Source organism: Trachurus japonicus, chromosome 3 (genome assembly GCF_045865225.1).
Source record: "Trachurus japonicus isolate A0001 chromosome 3, Traja_1.0".
Lineage (NCBI taxonomy): Eukaryota > Metazoa > Chordata > Actinopteri > Carangiformes > Carangidae > Trachurus > Trachurus japonicus.
The window spans coordinates 5,600,301-5,620,701 of record NC_140909.1 but is presented as its reverse complement, the minus strand read 5'-3'; the positions used below and the strand labels follow the sequence as shown (position 1 = coordinate 5,620,701).

Here is a 20,401-nt window from a genome sequence, read left to right as displayed (position 1 = left end):
TTCAGCCATGATTGTAAATGTATGTTTTATGTTTTTAAATGTGGACCCCAGTAAAACTAGCCGTGCTGTAGGGCACAGCTAATGGGGATCCCCACAAATGAACTTATTGGTGTTAAAATATAAGAACTAAATGTTTAACAGTTACAACTCAACGCCAACGATTACCTCAGAGTGTATTTTAATGAACAGTAACCCTGCCATATAAGACACCCAACAAAATATACAGTATAGTGGTCAACTCACTCCTTAGCTTAAGACCTGTTTATTGCTTTTGGGAATTAAAACTGCCCAACACTTTCTTCACCAAAGGCCTATGCATAGTTAAATGGAGAGATTACTCTATTGTGAAATTGCACAGAAGATCATAGAAGAGAAAAATGCCACTTCATCATATTAGCTTTAGTCACTTGTCAGCTCTACAGATATTTATAGTATATTTTAGAAGAAGAGGCTTTGCTCGTCTCTCAATCCTTTCCTTCAACATCATGTTGCCCTGTTTTCTTTGGGCATGCTTTCATGTGAAGCTTGGAGTGCAGTATAAATTGATGGTGGCTGATGCTGCCTATTTTTTCTTTTTTTTTTCTTCCTTGGCTGTTGTGGGCTGTTTACGCTGTTGGTTTTCAGCTTTGTTTGGCAATTTAAAAGTAAGCCTAAAGCTTCAGTAAAATCCCAAATACCTTGTCTGATGCAAACAGCAGTGATCTGGTGTGATGCAACAAACAGAAACCTTTTTTTTTTTGTGAGATCCATGTGCCCCACTGAAAACATAATTTGCTCTCTAAAGATATGCAGTATCAGAAAGTTCTTCGGTGTAAAGCCAACCAGTATGAAACATTTATCTACTGTCAGTGAAACATGAAAATTATCTACAAATATATTACTGTAATTTTGTGTAGCTATTACTGCCAGTGATGTAGATTGGTGGGTGCTCTTTGTAAACTGTTATTGTTATTCGGCGGCCGTCCTTGAGTGGGAAACTTATTTTCTTGAGCAAAATAATGTTTATTTAACCTAATAATGGCAATAGGTTAAAAGGCCATAGTATTAACCTTTCCACTGGCTTTGCGCCTCCAGACAGCTGGGATGATGCCAGTCTCCTTTAAACCTCAGTACTGGAGCTCAATGATAATTAGATGTGTGTAGTCCACTCACAGTTACAACAGTTGGTTGTAAGTTTGACTGAGAGTTTTCTTAAGGAGGATATCAGTGGCAAGAGCAAAAACAAGTAGCTTACAGTACAGGTAACAGCCAGGTGACACTGACAGAGTAATCTGTTCAAGTGTTATACTTTAAGCATCAGTCTTTCTTTACAAGAGTGGAGCTGCATCTCAGTCTAACTAGAATGCAATAGACACGTTGTCAGTGAATCACAGGCCAACTAAAACTAACACACAGCTGGAGATTCATGTAATTTGTGTGCATGGCTTGCGGGTGAATTTGCTGAGCACATTTTGAATTCAAATAGTTTCTCAAGGCAAAGTTGCCATTGAATGACAGCTCCGTTTATGAAATAACATTTGACTTTCTTTGAATTCAACCTCTCGAGATCTTGTTATCTTTAAAGACCTTTTAGTTCTTCAGTCCCTGAAAGGCTGTCTGCACGGCTGCCAGTTGTGTGTTAACACTCTTCATCTAGCCAAACACATGTAGGCCCTGTTGTGCCTTACTAATCCTTCCAGACAATAAGAGATCTACCCTTCCAAATCAGTCCGGGATTTAAATTCAAAAATCCAAAATGCCAAATAGTAGAAATCTAGATAGTCTTGAGTGTCTTGTATTGTTAATAATACTGATCTTTCCTATTCAAACAGACAACCCACACACAGAAAAATCCCTTTTGTGAATTTGAATGTGTTTTTTTTCTGCTTGAATTGGTGCAATTATTCCAAGACAACACTGTCACACACAGCATAAACAACCAGACACATTTACATTATATACATAAAACATTGTGTCCTAAAGTCACTCAGTTCATGGTCAAGATCAAGAGTTCAAATATTTTTTCGTTTTACACAGCATTGTGAAAAACTAGCAGGGAGGAGGTTTTATGTATTTGTATAGTCTGTTGTACCCCTATGGTGATTGTTTGTGCAGTGACAACACATTTCAACTTTATGTTAAAGCCCTGCACAATGTAGCAACAATAAAGCAAACCAGACCATATGCAAAACAGAATGTATGGTACAATTATTAGTCATTTGAGAAATAAATGCAGAATTAATGTCGGAAATTATCTGTTTGGCAAACAGTTTAGACACAAGTGTTTTGTGAATTAAATGTAAAGGCTCTGACTCAGAAAGGTTGGCATGTTGCCCTCACAATGAAGCTTTATTACTGCGTGGGGGCATTTCTCCAGCTGGAGCTTCTGGGTATAAAATGCTTTAACTCCTGTGCAACATGAATATGGAGAGCGTGCAGTTTTAACACGTGTGCATATACTGCCATCTAGTGGTATCATTTGAAATAACTATCTGCATTGGCCTTGGGTTTCTTTTCACTGAAAACAAAACCATGACATGTAATTTCCTTTCACAGATCTTTTGCAGGACAATGCATCATTTGCCTGACACAAAGTAATTCACAATACAAACTTGCTTCACAAACAACCAATCTGAAATGGATGGATGGTTTTGCTTCAAAAAACATAAGGTAAATTGCAGTTCAATCACAGTTCAATTGTTTTCATCACTTTAGTGCTGCCCCTCACTGGTCAGTTGCTTTGAATAAATGCAGCTGTTGCAAATGATGCAGTGGAAATTGTAAATGTAAACAATGTCATATTAGGCTGTCTGGGATCTGATCAATGGTCCAAGTGAAAACTCACCACAGTGCGGCGCACTGGCTGAAAATCAAAGGGAAAACTGTCCAAATGCAATTTTTCAGTGAAACTTTAGAGACAGCTTTCCAGCCAACACGTTCAATCAGACAGGGCCTAGTGCTTCAGTTTGTCAATAGGGGCTATTCCTTCTCTGTCTCTGTCCCTGAGAGATGCTGATGGAGCATCATATTGACAGTCGTGTTGGACCTCTTAAATGCCAGCTAATACTACCAAAATGCAAGGCCTAAAGCTTGGGCTTGGACACACTGACACACATTGGATGGCTGCCGGAATAAATACCTAATATTCAGGCAAATGTTTATTAAAATTCTTTTACATTTGACTTCACAAAGCAAATTATGGGATATGGCTATGAAAAAGACACAAACATAATCCTTTTTTCTTCTCTTTGTGCCAAAGTAGTATTAGTGCCTGGGCCCACATCCCAGTATAGGAGTAGAAATGTCTTTTATTGTGGTGCTTCAGTCCCCCCGAGAGCAAATACACAAAAATGTTGTTGTTGTTGTTGTTAATAAAGGTGAGTTTTTTGTTTTTTGTTTGCAGAGAATGCATTGTGAGATTGATGATGTTGTTTATCTGAATTTGTAGCATGGTTGTGTCTTTTCTTAATCCTCTCTTAGATTGCAGTGTGTTGAGCTCTCAGCGCCACCACACTCAGAGGCTTCGATGGTCAGATCTGGGCTGAATACTGAGAAGTAGCCTAACTGACATGAGCAATATGTCCTCAGCTACAAGCTTTTCTACTAAAACAAATAAACTGGTTGTCTTTTCTTTCTTTCTTTTTTCTTTTCCAATTTAGGTTCAATCACCACACATATTTGCCTCTGCATGCAACTTGTGTAGAACCATACATTTTTCCTTTAGCTTAAGGCTTAAGCTACTTAATGGTGATACATGAACATAACATACAGGCAACACAACTTTACATAGCCTACATTACATTACATTACATTACATTACATTACATTACATTACGTACATACTGTACACAACATGTCAGAGTCATCTATTCTGGCACAAGGAACAGTCACAAAGCAAAAGTTAGAATAGCAAGAAAGACTATTTTCAAATTCTGGATTCATAAGAACATTCCCACATGAGACGATTGGTACAAGGAGGTAATAGGAAGACTTTATTCCTATGATAACATGGAAGGTTTCATAAAGGTATGGCAGCCAGTTTTGGATGCTGTAGTGTGTGGACCCATCTGATAAGCTTCAATGTTCCACTATGTTATAGACACATTGACTCCCAAAGTTATGTCCAGTCAAGACGCACAACTCTTTGTCACCTCATTCCAATATATTTGTATCTTCAAACATTTTTTTCAATACATAGGCCTATCTGCACAATTACAATTTCTCAGTCACATTCATTACAGCAAGACGAGGTTAGACCAAGGCTCTCATCAAAAGTGTTGAGTATGGGGTAATATTTTAAATTGCCTCTCTCTGTCATTATATATACTGGTTGTCTAATCCGATCTGTAGCCTACTGTCCACCACATATAAAAAGAATAGGCTACATTCATAGACTGTGGCTACATTTTAAAAAATGAAAAGCAAAGAAATATCCGAAACGGAAATACAAAACTGTTTTTTGACCTTCTCGGCGCTCCATACTTGTAGAACGCGTCTCAGTCGATGACGTAGATAACGTAGGGTCGTTGGTTGGGTACTAACTCACTTTAGCGAGCTGTAGCGTTGTCAAGAAGAGAAAATATGAATTATAGACTTAGATAGTCGCTGTTCATGTGCGCTTATTTAAAAAAAACCTGCTGCTGCTGGTGTTGTTGTTCACACATCTACGGTTTGGACGAAAATGACCGATTTGACTGAGTCTCTGACGAAAGAGGGCTGGTAAGTCAGTTAGCATCTTAGCTAACGTCAAAGAGCTAGCTGATTGGGTTTTGGGGCTAATAACATGAAATCTTGTTTCTTTATACATGAGCGTTTCCCAGTTTATTTTACAAAGTTCAAATCGCGACAAGTTGATTGGGTTACTCAGAGCAAATAAATAAGATCGACCACACCAGGAGCTAGCGAGATAAACAACGTTAGCCTGCTTTGCTAATCCACACTTCGCATCATGGCATTAACGTCATCCAAACAGTTGGCGCTGCACTTTGTATGAACTGTTGTCCAGTAATAACGCTGCACACAGTGGTAGTCGGGAGATAACAGTGAATATAAACTCATTTAAACAAAAAATAAAAAAGTTACACATGGCCGTGTAAAATGTAAAAACACAGCCAGGACTTCAGTCACAATGGTCCCACAAAATACTATTTACAGGTTTCACAATTTTCTTTTCTCTTGCTAGTCAAAATGCCAGTGCTCTGTTATACAGCTGGAACACTTTGCAGTATTGCTTCTGTCCTGAGGTTGTTCTGTATTTAAAACAAGATATTATCTGTCCAACAATTCTGAGGGTGTAACTCTGTATCACTGGTCCCCTTGGCTGGAAAATATAATATTATGACAGTGTTTTTTTCTTTAAATAGGCTACTTTTAGAGTAATAACTAAATTATGTTGCAAAATATGAATTATTAGTCAGCATAGGATTTCTAATAATTCAAATGATTAAATTATTGTAATTGCAGTGGGGAGATGCTTTGCAGAAAGTTTCAAAAGTTGTAAAATTATCGAGGTTAAACATGATGACTCACTACTGGAAACCAGAGCTAACTTTATCAATTTCTCATTCTACCTTTTTTTGGGGTCATCCTACAGGTTCCTCAGTGATGAAGGGATAGCAGAACTGAAAGGATCTGCTGAAAAAATAACACACACTGACCTTATCCGTATTGCACTCCATGTAAGTCTTATTAATATTGTTTTAAAGTTGTGCATATCCATTTTTTCCCACAACTGAGGAGTGTGCTATTTGAAATGTGCCTAGATGTATCTTTTGTTAACTTATTTAACCCTGTTTAAATAACCCTTGGATTAAATGGTTTGTGGAGAAAATAAGTATTTGATCCCCTGCTGGTTTTTGCCCTTATTTCACTTGATCAGATATAAATTAGATCATTACCTTTATGATGTTATTTCCGGATATGGACGAATTTCCCCTTGGGGATAAATAAAGTATAATAAATCATATGTTGGTTGATACTCTGCCCTCACTGTTCAAATAAACTTACCATAAAAACTATAGCCTAAATCGTCCTTTTTTTGTTTGGGGGAGCAAACTTACAAAATCAGCAGGGATCAAATAATTATTTCCCCTACTGTATGTAAACTAACAGGTCAAACTATAATCACACCCTGTAAAGGTTCAGTATGATCAATATGCAGAATCTAGCACTGTAAATAAACTGGTGTGAAAAGCACATTATAGAGCTCTATGAACTTAGTATCACTATGGCCCATTATTTACACAGCCAACACTGGCTAACTGTCCCTTAGTTGTCCCAACTATCTCACCAAACCCACCTGCTGCTGAAAGATCCCAGACTGCACCAGGACTTAACAGTGCATAGATGGTCAGAAAACAACATGTAGTGCTTTGAGCTTCTTATAGGACCTTATAATCAGTAAAATCATAAAGACTAATAAAGTGCTATCTGTTAAAAATAAAAATAAAAACTCCTATGGGAACAGCTGCTGCTGTGCTTACAAACCTGCGAGGGTCCTCTTTCATCGTTTCTGTTTGAAGTCTTGCTGTAGTATATTGAAGTAATTGCACTGTAATTTGTACATGTATTGAGACTTCATTGAGGCGTAAAGTTGTGATTCCTTTCTGAGGTTCACAGGAGAAATGAAAGAGCCACATTAAGAGATGGTGTCTGCTGCAAAGTAGAGCAGGATTGGAAAAAGGATGGGTGACATTTAGAAACTGGTGCTCTGATGTAGGAGAGGTGTTTGCAGCGTGGAGAAACATTTGAAGCATTCATCATTCTTTTGCTTACATGTTCATTTTGACTGAATTCAGTAATCTATGAAATGAATATATCAGCATATGTTACACCTTATAAAATATACTGTAACGTACTCTGCATGTTTACTCGCCTGCTGTGGACTGTATGCTGTATGAAATGTGTTTCTGAGAATACAAGTGAAAGGACTCATAACAGGGGAGTGAATAGCATCAGGTAAATTGTTTTTTATTGTGAGGCACAGTCATTTTTAGAATGTGTACAAGGCAAACTATACTACCCCATTTCATGTAATTATGCCTGTCGGATGATTTTTTAATGTTGTAGCTAAGCTGTGTCTGCTTTTGCAGCGGGATCTTCGGACTACTGGAAGAAAATACCTGCCGTCAGATGTCAATAGTGGAAGAACTGAGAAGGTGAATGACACAGACAATATTACACGGCCCTTTTTTGGTGCTACATTAATGAAAGTTAATGAGATGATGCATGTTAGGAAGCCCGCATTGTTTGTGTGTTAATTGCATCATAGAATTATGTTTCATTCATTGAAAATGTGTTTTCACTTCGAGTTTTCTATGTCCCATGTCATTGAGCTCACCGGAGTTGTGCTGACGCTCCTTAAATGCACCACACCTCTTGTATGCGATGTGACGTGGAGGCTAGTTTTTTTCTCTTTCCATGCGGCAGCTGATAGCAGGAGGTTTCTCTTACCTTTTAACCATCCACCTACCACTTTCTGTTAATAGCTGTGAGTAAGTGCCAAATGCCACAGCTGAATAAAGCGCACCTGTCCATACCTTGCCTCTCTACACCAGTTGTTTCACCTGGAGACCCCCCTTGTCTCCTTTTTAATGCACTTCTACTCTATTTCAGCCCGGAGTCTCTGCAATGCAGGCTCACGTTAATGTTTCAAATGCAGCAGTTCTTATCGGCACCACTAGATGGCCCCAATACACTGACAAATATATTTTAAAGAGCCGCTTCTTCACATGAGAAACCAGAGAAAAGTGTCGACAGAAAATGCTCCAAATAAAACATGCAATTAAAGATGTAATGTTTTGGGAGCTTAACTCAACTGTGGCTTCCCTCTGGCTCTGGATAAGATGAACACTTTAAACATAACACACTCCGGCGTGTATGGAAGTTATGTCTGGAAGTGAATGTGCCATTTTAGATCCTGAAATTATATTACACAGCATGAGATTAAATTATTGTCTGTCTTTTATTGATATGTTTTCTACATTTCTTTTTTGGTGAAATAGATATCACTATTTGAGGGGAGAGATCTGACCATTGCTTTTTAAATAACTTGATCACTGTAGAATTAAAGATAAAGTATAAAGCAGTACATGGAGAAATAAGTAAACCCAACACAGGTAGACTAAATGGAAGAGTTATTTTTATGATGCATTAGTCTGAGCTCGTATTTCACTATTGCAATCCTCCCCCCCACATTCTGTTGAATTACCTTCTAAGCCATTTTTTTTCCTTTTGTTCTCTGCTGCACATTGCCAGTTGGAGGGTCCATGTGTTCTCCAGGTGCAGAAGGTGAGGAACATCTCAGCTCCTAAAGACCATGAGGAGTCCCAGGGCGCACCACGAATGCTGCGCCTGCAAATGACAGATGGGCACACCACCTGTGTTGGATTGGAGTATAAACACCTGTCTAAGATCAGGTATCTATACACGACTTCTGTTACATGAATTTCCCCTGAATATATCAGGCTTAGTGCAAATCACATGCGCGCAATATATTGTTGTACATGCATGTAATGTTTGTTATGTTATGTGTTAGAAATAAACAAATGCTTTTATTATAATCTGAGGCCTTTTATAGAAAGTCTTGTACAAAATAAAATACTGCAAACATCTATATTAGCTGCAGAGATGTCACTTAGCCAGTTCCTCATATTTTCAAAGCAAATGTGTAAGATGCTGCACGCACACCCTTCACCTCCTGTCAACACTCTCAGCCCGCCACATGCCTCAATTTTCCCTTTATCTGCAATTTCCACGTGGTGGCAGCTGATCTAACAATTCCCAGCCTTAATTACATCTCCATCCCAGCAACGGTGGCCTTGGCGACTGCTGCCATGGTGACTAGCCAGTCTGTACAGGTGGAGTGGCCAGAATGTGGGCCTTGACTTCCTGATGGGAAGAGAGGAAAGAACAGAACAAATCCCCTCTTTATGAGCGGCACACACACACTGGCCACCAACAGCGGTAGTTAGTGTTTCTTTTGAAAGTGTTCGCTTTGGTGTGCGTGAGGCCATAAGTGAGTGGCAAAGAAGGACGAGATGGATTACAGGACTGTTCAGTGAGGGGCACTGGTATAGAGGAATGACAATTAAGCATTAAGTAGCAACATTGATCAAAGGCTGAATAGTGGGTCTGTTCAATTGGATGTATGTGCTTCGTACATGATTGAATCTGGGATAGAGAGTGCCTCACTTCTGCGTTGGCCGCTGTCGTGAGGCCACTAGCATCCATCCCAGAGGTTTGGAGTGAAATCCCTAATTGTTGCTTTGGCATCCGGCATCAGTAGCTGGAAATCCCTCTAAGTCCCTGCGCTTTCCTAATGACAGAGGCAGAGGCCTTATCAGGCCTGATGAGATAGAGGGGCTTTTAATTTACCATGAGGATGGGTGAGCAGCTGGGATTATTAATAGTCTCTCCGAGCCTCACCACCACCCACCCCCTGGCACCGCTCCATGTCATTTATAAAGTGGTATGGGGAAAGGCAATGGGATGTTTGGCTCAATTTATGCAGCCATCATGTCTTAAGACCTTGAACGTGTTAAACAATTAATAGTTGGTTCTACAAAAACAAATGCGTCGTCTCAATGCATTTTTAATATCGTCTGTTTGTTTTTCAGTCTCAACACCCCCCCTGGAACAAAGGTGAGGCTGCTCGGTACAGTCGAGGTTAAAAACGGCGTTTTGTTACTCGACGACTCGAAAATCTCTGTCCTCGGAGGAGAGGTGGATCACCTGGTGGAGAAGTGGGAGCTACAAAGGGTGAGGGTCAATTTTCAGTTAGTTTTTTCTAATAAAAACGATGCAAAAATCTTCGCCAGAGGCCACCGCTGGTCCTCCGTCATTACTCTACAATAGGATTATGATTTTTCACTGTGTCGTTAAGAATGATCTCACTTTTGCCATTCAACCCTGCAGAGTCTGGCTAAACACAGCAGGAGTAACATTGGAGCAGAAGGTGGACCACCTCCCTTTTTGCCATTTGGTCAGGTGAGGAAAAATGTTATTTATAATCGAGCACTTATCACTACAAACATTGCACAAGTGTTTGCTTGGCATAAACACAGGGGAAAAAAACATCAGAATCAGGAAAATTAAAAAAAAATCACAAAAAATGAGAATTTAATTTAATAGAAGTCAGGGGTGCTGTTGAATAATAATTTAATGAATGCGAGTGGCCAAAGTGAGGCCCGACTCCATGAGTGGACCTTGATGTCCTTTTTCTTGGCAGCGTTCCCTCTGATCTTTCTGAGTTAATTGTTCGAGTCTTCGTCAGTCTTTAAAATGCATGACTGAATTTTAATTTGGCTTTGTTGTCCACACACCACACACACTGTAAACAGTTCAGTGTCAGTCTTTGCTCTTCTTAGAGTATCTCCCACGCAAATGTTGCATTTAAATAAGTCTGAGAAGAGACTAAATGATTCGCGGGCATCCACAGTGCATCATCAGAAATAACTAACATGCTCCATCTCATCACCACATTGTCGAACATGTGGCATCAAGGCCACAGTATTGGATTTGAAAAAAGTATTAAATCACCAGAAAGTATACAGCCGCTTTATATTTTATAGTCTATTTAAAATAAAACTCCTCAGCCAGTTTCAGAGAGGAGAAACATCCAAATCAGTTTGAAACCTGGATTTTGGAGATTTTCACCCACTCTTCAGACCAGATTTGCTCAAGCTTTGTAAAAAGCCCGAGGAGGAGGAGGAGGAGAATTTGGGAATTTGTCATTCAACATTCTCCGAATTGTCAGTGTAACTATATCTCTGACGCCGGGTCACTCTCATTTTCCACGGCTCTGTGTTCTATCAGTCGATCAGTTCCACTCCTGGTTGTTCTTGCTACTCAGAGGCATTTTCCCAGCGTGACGCCGCCACCTTCACGCTTCACAGCAGTAATTCCTAAAAGTGAGAAAGACTTGGTTTTGTTTTCACAGGACATTTTGTTTTCCCCCTGAATAGGAACATTTAGTGTCATTTCATCAAACAATGAAATTATTTGCTTCACGCTCTCGGGTCCATAACATTCTCACCAGTGAAGTGTTCTCATATCACTTCACAGGCACCAAACTAGTCACTTACCTCTGAGCTCACAGACATCTATTGTCATCTTTTGTAGCTGTCTGTTGTATATTTAGAAAAATAGAAAGCAGTTAACCGCCCGGTTTATGGGTTGGCAGCAAAAAAAAAACCTCAGTGGTGTTGATCCGCAAACCTGAGCAAATGAGATCCAAATGATCTGCACAGCTCGCTGCCGCCAGGAGCAATTGTGATAATGTCTTTTTGGTTGTCATTGAGGTGAACTATCCTCTTGACATCTAATGCATTTGGCATTTTTTTTAATCAGCAGCCCACTCTCCTTCTCTTCAGATAAGTCACCTCTGGCTTTTTAATCTTGCCGCCTATCACTTTACCTTGCTGGGACTGCCAACGCAGCAGAAAGATGGTGCACCTGCTCATAAGTGAAGGTCTTTGCTCCAGTCACTCGCTGACTCCTTTGACTGAATCATCAGTCTTTATAGCAATGAAACTGCTGCTGCAGAGAGTGTTGAGTTTCCATCTCATTCCTCCCGAGTCACTGTTGATATTTTTTTGAGACCGTACAGTTCACAGTTTCAAAACATTATCCACGAGCTGGAAGGCAGCTCTGGGATTTGGGAAACAAAATCTTAGTGTATGATTTAAACTCTGCAGGTAACCTCGGTATAACTCCTAATGTAATTCTGCAAAATGTGGAAATTGTTAAGTACATTGGGTCTTTTTCTTAAGGGACACAATACATGATTTAGTAGGTTCTGTAAAAAAAAAAAAACCCAACCTGTTCTCTCTCCTCTCTGTTTTCTACCTGCAGAAATGCACAAGAAGGGATGAAGTAGACAGCAGAGAACTGGACCAGAGGAAAACTCTCCAGACCAACAGTGTGGCCAAAACTGTCGACGAGAACGATGAGTTTGAAAAGCAGCGAACTGCAGCTATCGCTGAGGTGGCAAAGACCAAAGAGGTGAGTAAACTCGTCCCACTGATATGTGTCTTTATTACTTTTTATGGACACAGTTGTGGTAACTACAGGTTATTACCGTGAATTAAATAACATTTGGAAATTGTTTGCTTAGTTTCACAATATATTGACCCCATCTGTTATGCTGTTACACTGTACTATAATTATCTTGCAGAGCAAAGTCTAATATCCAGACATAGTCTACAACTTTCCATCTGATTTTGTAGGAGTGCTCTTTTTGCCACGTTAACAGATTTTACTGTTTCTCAAATCAATAGCAATTTTTTTGCACAAGCTATTTGATTTGGCCCCCATTTAAAAATGCATGCTCCTCATTGGTATTCACTTTAACCTCAGATTGTCTTTGACTTCCAGTTAAAAGTCATCACACCTACACCGTCAGCTGCAAAGTGCTGCTGCTTGTGTTGGCTTCGCTGTGTTTCACACAAATCCTGCAGCTCTATTGATCCTGATGTTTTTCTTCCTGCTTAGGGTCCTCGCACGTTTGGCGGTGGAGGAAATGCCGGCAGTAATTTAACCAGCGGTGTTTCCTCCCGCGGCAGAGACTCACACCAGCAGAGGAGACGAGAAGACAGGGTTGAAAGGACCGAGAGCAGACAAGAAGGAAACTACAGAGAGCTGGTGAGATGACAAGTTTGGTGCAAACGTGAGAGACGATTTAAAGTGAGGGTTTTAACCCGACCCTTCATATTACTGAAGCCTCCATTCACCATGACAACTTAAAGCAGTTTTTAAAGGCTGGCACTTGTGTGCTCCTCTTTGGTTTCTTCATGGTTCACAGACTGGGTGAGACATTGATCATAATGCTGTAGAAGTCTAAACCAACTGGAGCTCTGGTCTGGTTTTCCAATCTGGCCGTGGTCCATTTGTCTAGCTTTGTGTAGCGACCTTCCAGTTTGTTGGCTGAACTCAGGCCAGCTTCAGGCTTAGCACATAAATAAAATGGAAGAGGACATTGTAGTGTTTGGCTTCGGCTGCATTCATCATTGGTGTGAACCTTGAACTCCAACCTAAAACAAAACTCAAAGTTACACCAGCGTCCGACCCACTTTTAAAGTCCCACTCCCGCGACCCTTTTCGGCCATTTTAAAACCAGCTCATTAGCCATGCACATTAGCAATGTACCTCTGGGGGGTGGGCGGAGACTGCGCTGCTCTGCACCCGCCCAGCCACCTCCTCGCACCCCACCCCCCGCTTGCTGACAGCTGGACATTGTACAATTACAGATTCAGCGCGTTTAGCGTAAAACTCCACACTGGGATTCGATCCCAGACTGGAACATAGTCCTTGCTCATGGTGCAAGCTGCTCTACCAGGTGAGCTATACCTATTATACCTAGACAGCTACACCGAGCTGTGAAGGCTTTCACCTCTGAGCCAGATGCAGAGCGGGGCGGGAGCTTGTAGCACTAGTGCCCTCCCCTGGAGCTGTGACACCCTCAACTCCAGTCTTCCTGAAACTGCCAGTTCGCGTCTGCCATTGGTTCACAGCAGTTTGAAGGCAGAAAAACTCTGAAATGCAATTTTGCACTTCCTTCTCTGCTGATAAGTGCTCTAACACAAGAAAAATGCCACAGGAACATGTGAAAAGCTCAGAAAACACGATTTTCACGGGAGTGGGTCTTTAAAGACTTTTAAAATATTTATTCCAAAATTGTTTTGAACCTCGTTCTCTCTTTCTGCCGTCCATTGAATCCATCTCTCTCTGTCCTATTCAATCTTGCTTCTGTGGCTTATATTGCATTTTGAACTGTGCGTAGGTGGATGAACGCGCTCTGAGAGACATCATGGAGATGGGCTTTAACAGAGAGGCCGCTCGCCAAGCTCTGATGGATAACAACAACAACCTTGAGGTGGCACTTAACAGCCTTCTGACTGGATCCACTGGTAGCAGCAGACCTGGCCCCGTGGCACCAGAATCCAACAAGCCCCAACCCAGAGGTACATTCCTACATACATAACACACACACATATATATATACACACATTTCTGCTGCCTGCTTTGGCTTGAAAAATTGCCCCACAGCCTTAAAAAGAAGAAGAAGAAAAAAAGGTTTCTGCAGAGTAACAATGAGATTGGAAGAGCAATGTGCAGGTTCCTCTAATGCAGTGAAAATCACCTACAGCCTAGTTAAAGGAACACAGTGAGGGTTTTAGCTCGTTGTAGTCCATTTGCCACAAATTGCATACACACTTTACTGCCAATTGTTTTCCCCAAGCCCACACCGCTAAGGTTTCTGATGGATATTCTACTTTACCTGCAGTCATTGTTTTACATTTGTTTCAGTGCTGACAATCAACCTGCAGCAGCAACACCCAACTGCACCTAACTACAGATTTTACTACCCAAGAAGTAATGTTTTTATCACAAGCAAGCAGGAGCTGTTTATCACACCTTTAATATTATGGTTTATATGGATCTGTGGAGCCAGCTACACAACATAAACCTTTTCAAATCCATCTAATCTTTAAGAAGTGTTGTGGGTTCACTATTACTTCTGCAACACTCACACATACACACATTGTGGATGTGGATTATCACAGTGCACACAATCAAACATCCTTTTTCATTGATCAAACCGTTTCTTATTGGCTCGATATCATTTAATTTCACAGGCAGAGGAAGAGGACGAGGCCGCTCCAGAAATGAAGATGAGGAGGAGGGAGGAGGGGGACGACCATCTGGGCCGAGCACTCTGTTCGACTTTCTCGAGTCCAAGATGGGAGTTTTCTCCATCGATGGTGAGTGAACTGGGTTTCTACATGACGTACCATCCATGATTTTAAACATGGGTGATGTTTTTTTTAAACAGTTTATCAGCGTTGACTGAATCACGGTTTTAAACATCTGGCTGTCGTGAGCAGAAGGGATTTAAGTCGTGTTGTCTGTCTCTGAAATCAACACTAGATCAATGCAGCAGCAGCACGAGGCTGTAATTGAAAAGGGGCATGAACACATTTTTATGTGCTGTATATTTAAATATTTGATTGTGTTTGATCAAAGTTGATATGGTGTGGTGGTTCCATTGATGATATTCTCATCTTTTATTTATGACTGTTCGCCTCATGTTTTTGTGTTTGAGTTTTTTTTTTTTTTAGTGATCTTTAATCTTCATTGAAAAACAGTCTGTGGCACATAGTAATGCGATCGAGTCAATATTATTTATTCTAATGTTGTTTTGCTGTAGTTTTTGATCACACTGCCCCTGTTCTGGTTTGTTTTCTCAGAGCCAAAGAGCCAGGCGCCTCAGAGACATCATCATGAGAGTAAAGCTAATTTCTCCAACTCTGACTATTACTCCAAAGACACGTCTCAGTCCAAGTTCTCCTCGCATTATGACCACAGGCAACAAAGGAATGACAGACCACCGCGTTTCCACAAGGACACTGATTTCCCTAAACCTGGCCAGGAGCCTGTCTCTAACTGTTCGACCTCTCAGTCGCATCAGTCGCAGCAGTGGAGGGGCCAGGAGCGGTGGTCGCGAGGAACGTCGGACCGACCGCAGAACACGGACAGGAGAGAGCCGAGGGATGAGCAGACTTTTCCTCCTTCCTTCCCGACCACTTTCACACGCTCTAAAGAACCTCAGCAGCAGATGGAGTTCGGCGGCTCTCACCACCAGAGATCCAGAAACGGAGATGGAGGTGGAGGTGGTGGAGGTGGAGGTGGTGGTGGTGGTGGTGGGAACTCTGGGCCGTCCCACAGGAGAGGAGTGAAGGACAGCGCGCCCACGTCCAAACAGATCAACCCTGCAGGCAGCGAGATGGATGGAAGAGGAAACAATAAACGTCCAGAGAGAACCGAAGAACCCAACAGCAGGAGGAAGGGGAGGAACGACCGGCCGAACTCGGACCACTTCGAGCGACAGAGGGATAACGGTCCGTCGCAGCAGCAGCCACAGCCGCATCCGCAGCCCAACTTTAACATGAGGGGAGGGGGCTCGGGGCCGTCCCAGGAGGCGGGGATGTCACGCGGAGATTCTCGAGTGACGACCGCCGGGGATCCGTCTCATTTCCAAAACGGAGACGTGGAACACAAAAGAACTGGTCCGATCAAGCCGCCGAACTCGTCCTGCCCCCCCAGCAGGGAGCCGCCCCCAAGGAAAACCACTGCTAACAACTCAGGACCCAAAAAAAGGTCGGGGCAAGGAGGCCGAGGAGGGCAGGGTCCTCGAGGACCGGACAGAAGCCACTTCATGGAGCACACCTGGAAACCTGGAGACCAGTGTCTGGCCCAGTACTGGGAGGACGGCAAGGTGTGTGTGATGTCACCATTACTTGCTTTAACAATTAATCGCGGTATTAAACGCCAAAATTAATTTATCGCAAAGATTCCTAAATACAGTCACTTCCAAAAAACATTATGTCAGAACCATCTTAACAAATGTGCGCCAAAGTAAAGGTAAATGCACAGATACTGGTTCATTTACCTAATGTAACATTGAATCGGTAGCAATTTAAAAGTTTGCATGTTGTTTGTAATTTTAAAATAAACTTTAACATTTGGAAAAGATGACAGTTAATTCCCCTGGGGAATATAATTGGTCTTTTATTAATAGATACTTAAAATATTTTGTATAAATAACTAGATTTGTAGTTATTTAGACTATATTTGATTTTACTCATACATAGTTTTGGTAAATTAATTAATGCATAATAATCGTAATACCGTGATTATTTCTCTGAAATAATATTAATTGTACCAAGAAAATCTATAATCCTGACATCCCTAGTTGTTATTAACCGACTTGCATACAAACACAACAGAGCTCATGATGTGACATATAAAGTGTTTACAGTAATTGCGACAAATTGGATGACAGAGACCCCCCAAAAATTTGTGGCAACATTCAAATTAACACCTGAATGAGCCACAGTGACGATTCCCTGACATTCAGTCTGGGAGTCTAAAAATGTCAGATGTTTCTGTTTTTTTCCTGTCTGACACTTGTTTGACAATTAGGACATTAAATGGCATCAAAAAATAATTAGTGCTATTGTGACTCATTTATCTCAGTCAGTGTTGACAGATTTTTTCCTTGTTATAATTAACTGACGTAAATTTGTCTTTGCCTTGACATGTGTTAATGTTTGTATTGAAATAATGAGTTTTCTGTTTCTATCTCTGTTTTTTTTGTGTGTGTGTGTGTGAAGTTCTACCATGCCAGAATAGATGCTGTACATCCATCAGGCTCCACAGCTGTGGTCGTATTTAGTGATTATGGAAATTGCGAAGAGGTCCTGCTGCACAACATCAAACCAGCCGCTGCTGATGTGATGGTGAGGATAAATCAAACGCTCCTAATAACAGGAATGATTCATTCATCAGTTTTTCTTTTTAAGATCACAATGTGTCGGTTAATATTAACCCCTAAATTGAACTGTATTTAAGTGGGTGGAGGAGAGGTGAGGAAGACATAAATGACATGTAATCTGATTACCCACAGTAACATCACAACCATATCAAATGTACAATGGCAGGAGGAAGAGGATGGTTACTACGACAGTTCACTAGAGTTTCGTCGTGGAGGAGACGGACAGCCACGACGCACACGGCCAACGCAACAGTATTACCAACCACCCAGGGCAAGAGATTGACTTGTCTGCGTTTACACCGGCAGGTACATTAATGCGTAATAATCACACATGTTTTTTTTTCTTGAATAATCAAACATCAGTGTTGTGACCTTGTCTCTTGCCTTATTTCCTGTAATAGAAACTTAATTTCCCACATTAATTTGCTTTCCTTTGTCTCTCTCCATCCGTCCAACAGTGTGCTTGTCCCACATCCCTCCACGACAGAGACTATTTCACTTTTATCCGCAACAATCCCGAGTGCTTCCAGAAACTTCAAGCGTGCACGCTGTCAGGACACACATGGAAAAACCTCTCAAAGGGCTTTGGACCTCGAATGCAAAAATGAAAGAAAAAACTGACATGAGCACCTGTTATTTTTGTTTCAAAAGAAAAAAAACAAAACATATCTACTGTATATGTTGTGAAGATTTGTTAAATGGATGCATTAAAATAAACAGTTGCTATAGTATGTAGCTGATTTGTTGTTTTATTGTGTTTTATTTTTAATTCTAATTCAAATGATGAATAAACAAATAAACAAATGAAGAGCTGAAGAAGAACCCCTCTTAGGCGTCTTAGCTTTATTTGTAATCTCTCGATGGTCGTTACAAATGTCAATTAGTTTCACTTCATCACTGAATTAATTTCAGTTAGTTTTTAATTGATGGCAGCAGATCTGCTTCTAAATTAGCTTAAATCTATCATCAGTCATTTCTCTTCTGGTGGATAGAGATAGGCGGGGAGAGTCCATAGCGAGAAGCTCGAGCTCATTTGTTTGTGCTGCTGTGGTAAGACAATCTCTTCCCCCTGTAATAGAGATGGTTACACTACACAGATATCATTTTGCACAATACAAAAGGGACTGTACCTAGCTCTTCAAGCAGTGCACACACACAAACACACGCACACCAGTGAGCTGGCCGTTTATGGAGCTGTGCTGTGCGAGAGACAAGTTTTACACATCAAGAAATAATCTCCACCTCGGCTCCAGTTTCACTCTTACCAACGGTGGGAGACAAATGGACAATGCACCAGGGTTCAGCAGAGAGGTCGCCGCGCTATTCTGTATCGCCGGTCCAGAGGATGTGCTTTATTTTCCAGCCGAGGCGCCAAGTGAGCATAGATGAATAATTAACAGCTGGTAATATGGAAACCTATCCGTTAGGGAGGAACTGAAAGTGAAGCTCTTGAAAGCGTTCCCGGGCACAGACGAGGGGCCAGATAATCATAAAGGATTGATTTTCAATCTGATGGAACAGTGATATTTTGGTAGCAGGACTCAAGCCTATATCATATTAAGGATTATTTTTGAAATGCAACACTGTTGTGGTGACATTTTTTTTTTTTTTTTTTTTTGTCAGACTGTAACTGTAAGGTTGTTTTGTGTGAAAATTGAGTCACTTGTTACTTCACAAGTATGAACTGACTCGTCAAAGAGAAAATCAACACAAGATTAATCAGGAGGCTTGAAACACCTTCATCAGTACTCATTCATTGTGTGATTTCATGTCAGTGGGTTTATCAGGGTGTAATTACATTGTATTTTATGAAGCCAGGATTAACACACAGCAGACGAACCAGTCTAAGTGTGATGTGAGCGTTTCTTGACGTCTTATTCCTTCTAAAGAAAGTGTGAGAGCAAAAAGAGGGTGAAGTCCCTGGAAGCTGGTCAGGACAGATTAGATTACATCTTGTAGCCTACATGTTTATGTAACTGCACAGTTGATGCAAAATCCTGTGATCAAAGCAAATCTCAAGCTTCGAAATGCTTGTGAATGATTTTCAGTCCACAGATGATTTGATAGGCCTCTATGGTTTAAGTTTACTCTCAATTATCCAGCACTCGACACCAACAATCTTATGAGTGGATTTTTCTTTTTTTACATGAAGGGATTTACAGTGGCAGCAGCAATTCAATTTTTAATGTTTGGGGGGGTCTGATAGGTCTTCATGCAGCCGGCTTCAGTAGTGATTGTATCTCTCTTTGTATTGGATTAGGAGAGTGTGGCCTGATTGCTCGGCGGTTAGTGCTGCCACCTCGCAGCGTAAAGGTCGTAGGTTCACATCGACAAACATGTGCTTCCAACCAGGAACCGATGAGTGTAAAATTGTTGCCTCCAGGTGGGAATGTGAGTGTGTGTCCTTCTTGATGTGATAGACATCAGTCTGTATACTAGGCTACATACAGAAAAAAATACCAGAATGACATGAAGCTCCAAAGAGATAGCAACCAAGCTAACAGCGTTCATCTGAGAACAGCACAAATGACTTAATACAGACTAAATGTTACTTCATTACTTCATTTAACTTCAATATATGTTTGTTCAAACTGGAAAATATCCACTGTGCTGTGCTACCTCTCATTTTTCTGCCTCAAGCCTAACCAACAGAGGAACAAACACAGGCTTACGTATAAGAGGGTAATTGCTGTCAATGTAATTTGTCATTATTTGTAATATCAGCATCAAACACACTCAGAATGACAATTTTCCAAAGATGGATCTTTTTTTTTTTTTTTGCTATGTTACCTGGTCGCAATACTGTACGTACTGGGGAACATAGGACCTTTTCTTCATTGCCTAAACTCAACCAATGGGACAATTCCACTTGTCACTCAAAGTCACAACTCAACTTCTCACACAAAAATAGGCAAAAATCTGCAAAGTCACAACTCCACTTCCAGGTATTGGATCAAAAATTGCATGTTTCCGGGGTCCTTTTGGGGAAAAGCGGGGAACATAGGACCTGGGAAAATCGGGATGACCCCCTAAATACAAAGTACAAACAGGCTGGGAATGGCAGTTGTGCAAATCCATCCATCCGTT

At 41.0% G+C, this 20,401-nt stretch overlaps 1 protein-coding gene across 2 annotated transcripts; it reads left to right on the top strand.

The window, feature by feature from the left end:
* Nucleotides 1-4,484: 4,484 nt before the first annotated feature.
* Nucleotides 4,485-18,140, top strand: tdrd3 (tudor domain containing 3). Of its 2 annotated transcripts, none has more exons than XR_015038101.1 (14): nucleotides 4,485-4,698; nucleotides 5,573-5,657; nucleotides 7,071-7,136; nucleotides 8,236-8,396; nucleotides 9,597-9,738; nucleotides 9,895-9,966; nucleotides 11,833-11,982; nucleotides 12,472-12,621; nucleotides 13,760-13,940; nucleotides 14,616-14,741; nucleotides 15,228-16,255; nucleotides 17,154-17,279; nucleotides 17,447-17,620; nucleotides 17,773-18,140. XR_015038101.1 is itself a non-coding variant. In XM_085805690.1 (14 exons), exons 1-13 carry the CDS (start codon nucleotides 4,661-4,663, stop codon nucleotides 17,595-17,597), a joined length of 2,442 nt encoding a protein of 813 aa, XP_085661816.1. In that variant the 5' UTR covers nucleotides 4,485-4,660; the 3' UTR covers nucleotides 17,598-17,620; nucleotides 17,773-18,140. The 2 variants fall into 2 exon arrangements, 1 of the variants encoding a protein (XP_085661816.1); XM_085805690.1 differs by having other exon boundaries at nucleotides 17,481-17,620.
* Nucleotides 18,141-20,401: the final 2,261 nt, after the last annotated feature.

Coding starts and splice junctions, on each gene's coding strand:
- tdrd3 (XM_085805690.1), top strand. CDS start 4,661: ATGACCGATTTGACTGAGTCTCTGACGAAAGAGGGCTG. Junction 9,967..11,832: donor CCTTTTTGCCATTTGGTCAG/GTGAGGAAAAAT, acceptor TTCTACCTGCAG/AAATGCACAAGAAGGGATGA. Junction 17,280..17,480: donor CAGCCGCTGCTGATGTGATG/GTGAGGATAAAT, acceptor GTACAATGGCAG/GAGGAAGAGGATGGTTACTA.